At 38.2% G+C, this 10,876-nt stretch overlaps 1 protein-coding gene across 1 annotated transcript; it reads left to right on the forward strand.

Annotated features, from left to right (window-relative positions):
* The first annotated feature begins 3,944 nt into the window (after positions 1–3,944).
* Positions 3,945–8,350, forward strand: LOC309500246 (somatostatin receptor type 5). The gene is made up of 2 exons (XM_082171809.1): positions 3,945–4,593; positions 7,026–8,350. The coding sequence occupies exons 1-2, from the start codon at positions 4,187–4,189 to the stop codon at positions 7,705–7,707; spliced, it is 1,089 nt and encodes a 362-aa protein (XP_082027935.1). The 5' UTR covers positions 3,945–4,186; the 3' UTR covers positions 7,708–8,350.
* The last annotated feature ends 2,526 nt before the right edge of the window (positions 8,351–10,876 follow it).

Genomic DNA, 10,876 nt, shown 5'->3' on the forward strand with positions numbered 1-10,876 from the left:
AGACTTACTGGAGTTATATATTTTAGGTATAAACTTTTAGATGGAAAGTTTCAGCCTTATGAAATCTAAGCACTGACAGAGAGTGAGATATCGTTTAGATCTCTAAAAATCTACAGGCGACACATGAGTTTTCAAGGATCATTATGAAAAGAAAATTCTGAGTAGCAGGAACTTGTGCAGAAGTTTCCATTTGCTGTCTAGGAGAAATCATGGGGAGATCTTATTTGTGATTTTATTTCTTGAAGGCAAGTACACTTTACAAATTATACACTTTTATCCAATAGTCCACTTTAGACATTCTGCTAACTACAAGTATAGGCCTAATGCAACTACATGTCAACTAACTCTCATTAGAGTATTAGTAGACAGTTATGTTAGGGTTAGTATAATTAGTTGACATGTAGTTGCAAAGTTACTTATAGTCAGTCTGTTGGGGGAGCATTACAATAAAGTGTTAGCAGATATCAAGCAGACAGCCTACTAATACTTTAATGACTGGTAGTTGACTTGTAGTTGCAAAGTTACTTATAGTTAGTAGAATGTCTGGATTATCGTTGTTGTATCGATTAATGATACCTTTTGTGGCATTATGGATTGGTTCTAGGTACTACATTTACAATGAAAAGCCAGTGTTGCTTAAACATTTTTGCTCCATTATCTAGAATATGCATAAAAATGACAGTGTACATTATGCACAGATTGGAAAAACTCCCAATAGTAAATTTCTAACAAATAATGCACAACATCTGTCACAGCAACTCCTGTCACAGCGTCACACACACACACACGCACATATTCACACCTGTTCAGATTGCAATGGGAAAACATCACATATCAAAGGAGCAATTTGTCTTATGTTTAAAATGTAAAAGCCAGAATTATAAGTCATTACATTATTATGTCTTACATGCATTAGCCAAAACACGCATGCTCACACAATCACGGAAAGTCACAGAGGATTGTAAGAAAATACATAAATCATTTCATTAATGGCTTCTCTAACACACACACCTACACCCACCCACACACACGCACACACACACCAACATCAGTGGGGGAGGCTGTAAATGAAGTGACATGATGTTAAAGGCAGCTGCATAAATTATGGGACTCACTTAGGGAACAAAGGGCTGTGAGTAGACCAATATACACATTTATTTTCTGTTAATCACATTCATTAAAGCAAGGATTACACAACACATGCTTATTTAGCCCCCCATCCTTTACAAAAAAAGTACTGTTAGCAAGCGCATTTATATGAACATTAAAAGTTAGATATCAGGCGGACTACAAAACAATAATGGCCAATTGCGAAGTTGTCAGATCATTTAATTCTTCAAATATTATAATACACATATTTGGACCAGTGTTGTTATTGTTAAAACTAAAACTATTAAAACTACTAATTTCTATAATTTAAATAAAGACGAAATAAAATATAAATATTCTGTAACACTTTAGTTTAGGGTCCAATTCCCACTATTAACTAGTTGCTTATACACATGCATATTACTATGGTATTGGCTGTTTATTAGTACTCATAAAGCACATATTAATGCCTTATTCTGCATGACCATATTCTACATCCCCTAATTCTACATAATACCTAAATGTAACATCTACCTTACAAACTATTAATAAGCTATGAGTTTATTGAGGCAAAAGTCAAAGTTAATAGTTAGTTAATAGTGAGAATTGGAACCTAAACTAAAGTGTGACTAAGTATTCAATGAAAAAACTTAACTTAAAAGAACTTAAAATGAAAATGAGAAATGTTACCTTGTTAACTAATAGAAATTTGAAGTACTAAAACTACAAAAACATTAAATATTAAAATTAATTTAAAAGGTAAAACTAAATATAAAAAACGAGTCTAAAAAAAATGACAAAAGCACATTACAAATTACCAAAACTTAAATTAAAAATAAAACGAAAACCAAAAAAAAAAAAAACGAATTCAAAATATGAATAAATAGCCTACTATACTAAAATACTAATAGTACCTAAATAACATCTGAATAAAATAAATGCACTGATTTGGAAAGATAAATCAGACAAATATAAATGATTTTTAAATGTATTGGCCTACATTAAAAAATATATAATGCTATAGCTCTAATATAACTGTAAATGTAAACGTACTTAAAAATATCAGATGGCAATATCATGTAGGCGCACTATGATTCATATGATATTTTATAATACCATGGAGAGTTATATAACATATATAATATATAGAAATATAACTGTAGTAAACGTTAACTATAGTTATCATGTTACTCTGAGTAAAAGAATAGCATACCAAACACCATAGTACTGTTTTGTAAGAGCAAGATACACAAGCATCTAAATCACAAATCTTATCTTTCTCGTAACTTTCACACACTCTGACACACACTCAAGTGGTTCAAGTTGAACAGTGAAAAAAATGAGTAACTCAAGCAGATGGCTGCAATCACAAGAGTCTAGAAAACACCGGAAGAGTCCTCCAATAATCAACGTTTATGAGCTGATTTCAGTTTATGAGACAAGAAAGAGGTAAACAATCATGAGCATCTTGTGCCTAAAACTTTCCCAGCTAATCACAAACCTTTACCGACTTATCACACATTTTCCCACTTCATAATTATGACTCTGTCAGACTGTGTAGGAGAGTGTTCTTCATTTTTGGTGTTTGTGTGTGTGGTGTTTTTGGTGTTAGGAGGAGGCCGTGGAGCATCATGAAGTATTTATAGATGTAAATTAGCTCCCTGTTTCACTCTCTCAGCCCTTTCAACACTACCTCATAATTGGTTTCTTTCCGTCAAAAGTCTCCTCAACAGCACATGAATGTTGTTATATCCTAATGAGGCTGATTAGAATTCCAGGTGTGTGTGTGTGAATTAGATGTGGATACAGGTGTGTCCCCCTTTTCTGTTCTATCGTGTGCGTGTGTGTGTGTGTGTGTAGAGGGCTGGACTGTGTGTGTCAAGGGGTGGCTGCATTAGGGGATGCTGTGAGCCTCACAGCAGATGAGCAGAAGTGAGCCCACAGACTGCCCGATTGATGCCTGATCAAGTAACTTTTTCATTCTCTCCTTTCAGTGCTGTGCTGTGTGTGTGTGTGTGTGTGTGTGTGTGTGTGTGTGTGTGTGTGTGTGTGTGTGTGTGTGTGTGTGTGTGTCATCTCTCTTCTCCTGTACCTTTGTCAGCCCTTTTTATTTGCACTTCTGTGCTGTAGCTTGTTTTTTGTGCCATTTTGTGCCATTTTGAAGGACTTTGGACAATTTATTTCAGATCTTCTAAAACGATCTATCTATCTATCTATCTATCTATCTATCTATCTATCTATCTATCTATCTATCTATCTATCTATCTATCTATCTATCTATCTATCTATCTATCTATCTATCCATCTATCCATCTATCTATCTATCTATCTATCTTGTCTCTCTGTCATGCCTAATGCTACATTAAATTAAATATTATAACAGAAATTTCACTTATATTTCTAAAGAATTTCAGTATGTCGCAGGGTTAGAAACAGATAAGCTTAAGCCCACTTTCAGGAAATGAAATAGCATTTTAATTTATTTTGGCTGATCTTTCTCATTGTTTAAGGATAGATGGATTTTAGGTTGTTCTATATGCAGAACTAACCCACAGATGGTTTCTATATAAACTCTCTAAAGTTCATCTAACTCTCTAATTTCCTCAAGGTTTAATGGCCGTATAGATATTATGTTGGGGAAGTTGAATCATGGGCTTTAAATTATCCTTGGAATATGTTCCTGCCACAGTCTCAGTGAGTAATTGGTCAGTGTAATTGCAAATGCCTGTGCTAGGATGTATATCACACATTTAATGGGTGTATTTAGCTTTTTTGCACATTTTATCAGGCTGTTTATCACCATGTCTTCCCATTTCTTTATATTCTGTGGGATGGATTTCTGTTGCAAAGTGTAGTTAAAGGTAATTGCTAAAAGTATTATTGCAAAGTTTTATTCATTATTTTCACTGAGATCTACAATATGCGAGTACAATTGGCTGATTTACATTTCTGCTCAGTTGTTTGTTTGTTTTATTTGTGTTTATGTAAGTGAGAGGTTATTAATTAAGTATGGGTTGCATAAAAGCTATTGCGATCTCCATCTGTCTCTTCTTTTCTTCACTATCCCAGAGACTGGCTGATTTCTACACAATCCATCATGCCTGCCATTGTGAACCTGCTCTTCAACACGGTCTCCACCAACACCACCATCTCCTTTTCTCTGGTGCTGCCTCTGGTTAGCATCCTCTCCCTTCTGGTGGGGGTCGGAGGTCATCTGCTCATGTGGTTGGTGTTGATGCGCAACCCAAGGCGACGTTCAAAGCCCAGCTCTGTCCTCCTTTTAAACCTGAGTTTTGCTGATCTGTGCGCTCTTCTCACCCTGCCCTGTGTGCTACTGAGTGCCAGCTCCCAGAACTGGCAGCTGGGAGGAGGTGTTTGTGTGTTGTTGAGCTTCATGACTTCCCTGACCGCTGGAGTGGACATCTTCAGCCTGGCTGCCCTCTCTGTGCTGCGTTATCGAATAGTGGCTCCCTCGACACGGCCCCCCGCCACCCCTGCACAGGTGTGAGTATCTGAAGCAGATCAAGAAAGACAGCTGTGAAAAGTGGGAAAAAAAAGTTATGTTTGTGTGATACAAAAAAAAAGAAGAAAAAAAAAAGATAAATCTGTTATGTTTTAGGTACGGTATTTGTTTACAAAAACGTACAGGAAGTACCATGCTACAGTGATGGTAGCAGATAGTAATGCCATGAGTTTTATTAAAATATTCCATCACTAGAAGAAATAATAACTTGATGTTGATTCTCTAACAGCCCAGGGCTCCATTTCCTAAAAGAATGGTAAACATAAGTCGATTATAGAGACCATTGGTCCTAATGGTTTCTATGATCTATGCTTTTGGGAAATGCAGCCCTGATTGATACAGTAGCTGCGTCCCAATTCATTCGAAGGCCGATTGCGTCATCAGTGGCTCGGCGAAGGCTGTCCCAGGTCGAAGGCTCTCTTCAAACGTGTCCTTCGTTTCCCGTGGAATGAAAGATATAACAGACGGATCCTTCGTGGCCTTGCCTACCCCAGATTTCATTGCACGGCAGTTACGAAAGGATTTTTGTTTAGAGAAATTGTCGAATTACACTTTTAAATGCAAAATTTGTACAAATAATAAAAAAAAAAATTAAGCCGTTCAAATGTTGACTTATATCTTACTTATATGCGATTATATAGTTTATAGTCTTTATTATATACTGAAATGGACCATGGTGAACTATATTATAGACTTTGTGAACCCTGTTTTCAGAAAAGGCTAGTACTGTCACAGTTGCTAGGCTACAAGAACAATCCTCTGTAGGCTTGACCGTCCTATTTAACAACGCTCGGTCCGACCTTCGCCACCTTCAAAGGATGCAGCCTCTGAATTGGGACACAGCTATTGAGTTCATTCAGTGAAGGATCCATCAAACTGAAGTGTTAGCGCCTGGGTCCTTTTGAAAGGGCCGGCTCCGAGTCATTTGGTTGTGACTTGCGCTGTTTGTTTGATTCACTAAAAATACCGGCTCATAGGAGTCATTTGTTCATTATACTGACTGCACGGGTCGTGCTGGCAAACAGCTTGCACTCAACTCAAGAAATGTGTTTTTGCAGTTAATTTGCGGTACAGTTTAAGGGTGAGTTCACCCAAAAATGAAAATGATCCCATAATTTACTCACCCTCAAGCCATCATAGTTGTATATGACTTTTTTCTTTCAGCCAAACACAATTGGAGTTCTATTAAAAAATATCCCGGCTCTTCCAAGCTTTATAATGGAAGTGAATGGTACCTTAGATTTTGAATCCCCAAAAAGCGCATTTATCCATCATAAAAGTAATTCATATGGCTCCAGGGGGTTAATAAAGGCCTTCTGAAGCGAAGCGATGCATTTTTGTGAGGAAAAATATCATACAATACACTTTAATCACTAGCTTCCGGTAACGTCTGTCCGCGTGTTCATGAGAGAGTCGAGTTCCAGCATATGACATAGGGTGTAGTAGTAGCAAGCTTAGGTGAGAGTAAACACCTCTCACTGTTCAAACAAATAGGGCTGGGCAACAAACTCAAGCTCCTCTGAAATTTCTCATTTTAGACGTCTAATTTGTGACTGGTGTTTTGCTTTGCACTATCCTTCTCTGCGCTTCCACGTTCGTCAATGTGTCATGCTTCAGGTCAGAGTTCACTCTTCCACCGGAACTCGACTCGCGTAAGGAAGCCAGTGATTCTTATATATAAATATGGATATTTTCTTACAGAAACAAATCACTTCACTTCAGAAGGCCTTTATTAACTTTATTAGCCGTATGGATTACTTTTATGATGGATGGATGCACTTTTTTTTTTGCTTCAAAATATCAGTTACTATTCACTCTCATTATAAAGCTTGGAAGAGCCAGGATATTTTTAATATAACTCCAATTGTGTTTGGCTGAAAGAAGGAAGTCATATACAGGATGGCTTGAGGGTGAATTATGGGATAATTTTCATTTTTGGGTGAACTAATCCTTTAATATTTTCTTCTCGCATTAAATTCGGACTGCAAATGCGGGTAAATATGACTTATTTTGCTACAATGTAAGTAAAGCAGGGTATGATCCTTCAGAAATGATGTATACATGCCCCATCTGATGCCATCAGGGATATCCACCTAAGTTTTCAACGCTTCCGATTCATTAGCTGATATAGGGAAATAACGAGAAGAATGAAGTGCTGTAAATGGTCAAACTATTTAGCTACAAACCAGTGTGTTTATAATTACGACAATACATTCAAATAATAGGGTAAGAAATACCAGTTTGCAATATCAAGCAGCATAACAAGCTTTTTTGTACAGCTAAAAATAACTGAAAGCGGATGACACCTGAAGCCAGACATATTCAATTTTCATCTGCCGTGCCCACTTTTATGTGAAGAATATGGTGGATAAAGAGTCATAAACTATATTTCATCCTCTGTTTCTGCCCACAGAGCTGGCACTGTTGCTGTTATCTGGCTGGTTTCCATCGCCATGGCCCTACCTAAAGTCACGTACATCCAGTTTGACAGCGGCTGCACGTGGTCGGTGGGTCGAGGTCACTGGCTGGGCTTCCTCGTTCCTGCGTTTCTGGTGTATTACGTGGCTCCTCTCCTCTGCATCGCCCTGCACTGCGGGCTCATCATCACTCACCTGTACCGCTGCCGGGGCACTCTAGCCGCAGACCACCGAAATAAAAAAGCCACCGCCCTTCTCATCGGCTCCACGCTGGTGTTCGCCATCAGCTGGCTGCCTTATTACGTGCTGGAGTTTGTCAATGTTTTATCACCCTCCCTTAATTCTGTCAGCTCGCCCGTCAGCTGGCCCGCGAGCCCAGCCCCCAGCTCCACCACCCCGTCGTCCAGTACGGAGGTGTCTCTGCTGTGGGAGGTGACCTCACTGTCTGCCATTCTTCTGATTTGTCTGGCACCTTGCTGGAACCCTCCACTTTACTTCCTGCTGTCTAAGCCAGCCTTGAGGCAACTGAGAGGGCTGCTACCCATCATGCACCAACACTGGAGAGCTGCTACCTTCTTACGGCACATAGTGCCAAAACACGCTCCCACACAACCCCACTCACAGCCTGGGTCTCAACTCGTTCCTCAGCACATACTACCAGCAACGCAAGCCCAATGAGAAAACTCACGCTCAGAAGAATGCCATGGTAAGGTTGAGCTCATACCTGGAACACAGCAAAAGCACACCCACACGCAGGCACAAAAGTACACACACGACACACACACACAATGACAGGTGTTTTCTGCCAGAGTATCCTCATCCCTCTCATGCTGGCGGAGATTGTGAGTTGCTTAGTAACACTACAGAGAGGAACAGAAACATAAGACCGTGGACCTCTGCATTTATTGCTCAGCATCACATTTTACAATGTTCCAGCACGCCAGCTGCTCTCTTTCCCTCTCTCAAAATCTCTTGCTCTCACTAAAAACGTATCACGGCAGATTTTTATCACCAACTCGTTCACGCTCGCACACATTAGCATGTTCTCGATGACATATGTGTTCATTTTTAATTCGCTTGTTGCGAGGAGGAGGAATAGATTAGATTTGTGTGGGCTGGTACTGTATATCAGATAGATCGTCTATAAAGGCTAAATGTAGTGCGTTTGAGTCCCGCTCGCTGATCATTGGTGTTATGAATCATCAATATGTGCTGTTATGAGTTTTTTGACAGTCACTGTCTGCTTCATGTGAAATGCAGTGCACCACTGTGATTTAGGAAATGGGAAAAGTTTATAAATATTTTCCATTAATGACAGAGGCACGGCTGAGAGAACTGTGTCACCTGCGGATGAGTCATCACAAGATTTTTTTCATCCTCTGCTAATATTGTAGCCAATGTAATAAAATGTGGATCTGAATTGATCCTGCAGTTGTTCTTCTCAATTTTCCATTCCCCATGCTCCTCCCTCCAAGTCAGTTCAACTCTTTTGCCTGATCTGAACTGAGAATAAGAATAGAAGAAGAGAAGGATACAGCATACAGAATTGAAAACCATTGTATCAGCATGATAAATGTATAAAAAAAAAACACAACAACATTATATTGAGTATTGACATGTATATGTTCAAAAATCATAACCAAAACTAAAACTATTATTAATTGTTTTGGTAATTGAAATAAAGCTGCAATAAAATAAAACAGTTAGAAAATGTTACCTTAAATAAGTTGCTGAAATTACTGAAACTGACTGGACAGAAATATTCAAAACGAATACAAAAGTAAAAAGCCCATCACAACATTACTAAAACTTAAACTAAAATGAAAACTGATAAGCTAATTCCAAAAAGTATATGAATAATACTAAAATATCACTGGTATTAGAATGGAACATATTGACATGGTGTGTCATGAAAAATACTTATTATTAAGGGTATTTTTTTTTTACATGTACCATACCATAGTATTCTTATCATACCATTTATGGCACATGAATTTCATTACCATGGTATATTTTAAAGTACCATAGTATTTCCATCTGATACCATCACTGTACCAATATTTTTGGGGGGTTCTAAAACGATGGTAATGCCATAGTCCATAAAAATATGGAAATGCCATAGTTGTTTTGTACAGGCATCTGTTTTTACCTTGGAATAATCATTTTCCAAGTCCATAAGTGTGACAAAATGTTTGTTCTGGCTCCTCTCTGTCAATCACTTCTCTCTCCAGAACTACAAATCTGTGCCATTCTTCCATTTACGTTCTGAAATACATCACAGAGTGGCATTCGTATAAGCTAGTAATTTTCTCATTGTCAGTGTGCATTAGGACATTGTGATCTTGACTTCACAGGGACATTTAATCTGCATAGAAGGCTGGTCATTTCATCAAATAACAAGGTAAGAAATAATTTCTGGGATGAGTGGAGGGAGAGTTCTGTAGAAAAAAATCAAGAGGTTGGTTTTCCTATTATGCCTGTTATTTGACAATAACAAAACCATTGAACGAGTTTGTTTACGTAGGTTTTAAAGCTTATTGGAAAATTGGGTTGTTTTGTTGTAATCCCTCTTACATAAACCAGCAAAACAACAGCCACGCAAGTGACCGATGAAATCTTTTTTGCTAATCTGATGCAGTGTCCCTCCAGACCTCAATGAGCTACAGGTAATAACGGTTCAAAAAGGTCGCAGTTAAAGTGCAGACAGACTGAAGAGAACAACGCTGAGAATGGGGGTGAGCTGTCTCACAATTACACTGACAACATCACCCATTCACAGCTCTCGCAAGACGTACCCACTTAAACTCAAGCGTTATCTACTATAATTATAATAGTCATATTTTGGGGGGGTTTACAGAATAATTAGAGTTGTCAACGCTCACATCAAACTCCTTTCAGACTCACACAGAGCCGACAAGGTCTGATGAGATGCAATTAACACTGCAGATTAACAAGCTCATCTGCGACATGAGCCCAGCGTGCTCCTCTCGACCCTCTTTGTCATCATGTGAAGCCCCAGACCACCACGGACTGAGGCGCTCTTGCTCGGTAGACTGTTGTGGAGCTGCACTGAGCTGGCAATGTGACATGCAATATCAATCTGTCACATGTATCTGAAATATGATCCACTGCTCTCCAAGAATGGTAACAGGAAGCTTATCTGCATCATGTTTTTTTTTTTTTTTAGTATGTGTATTGAATCATCTTTACTGACATATAATATAGCCTACGTATTTACAAAACAATTGCAAATGTGCATGATGAAGAAAATCACAAAATAAAAATGTGATATAGATACAATAATAAACCTCCACTCTTGGTCAACAGAGAGGGGGTTATTAATGGTTGATTCTTCAGTCAAAAAAAATAAATACATGTGATGTAAGTGTGGTCTGAAGATCATCTCAGCCAAAACTGGAGCGAATTAGACAATATTTGTGGAAGGAGAGCAGTTTTCATCAAAACCCAATTTGGCAGATGGGAGACATGGAGACATTATTATACTCTGCAAGCCAAACGTTACAAGATAAAAATGTTCAATTGCGATTAATCGTACACTTATCGTGAAATTAAGAATACACCATTTATCTTGTTCAACATGTTCATTTTGTCATCATTTGCTATGGTAAAAGGTGTTAATCACAAAAAGGAATTTTCTGCAAGCTTTTTTTTTTTCAAGGTAAATTTAGGTCTTTCCAAAAAGAGACACTTGGAGACTGCAAAAGGACACCAAATAACCAAATTATATATACCTACTACCCTGGTAATCCAGAGTTCTCGCGAGAGCACAAGTTGAATTTGCTCAGCCAGTTACTCTGGTGTCGAGTAATGATGCTCATTAAATATG

The sequence above is a fragment of the Leuciscus leuciscus genome (genome assembly GCF_965113295.1).
Source record: "Leuciscus leuciscus genome assembly, chromosome: 6".
Classification (NCBI taxonomy): domain Eukaryota; kingdom Metazoa; phylum Chordata; class Actinopteri; order Cypriniformes; family Leuciscidae; genus Leuciscus; species Leuciscus leuciscus.

What these genes read in the sequence shown, in the direction of transcription:
- LOC309500246 (XM_082171809.1), top strand. Translation starts at nt 4,187, where the DNA reads ATGCCTGCCATTGTGAACCTGCTCTTCAACACGGTCTCCACCAACACC. An exon ending in CCCGCCACCCCTGCACAGGT is followed by an intron (nt 4,594 to 7,025) that starts GTGAGTATCTGA and finishes TTCTGCCCACAG; the next exon opens with AGCTGGCACTGTTGCTGTTA.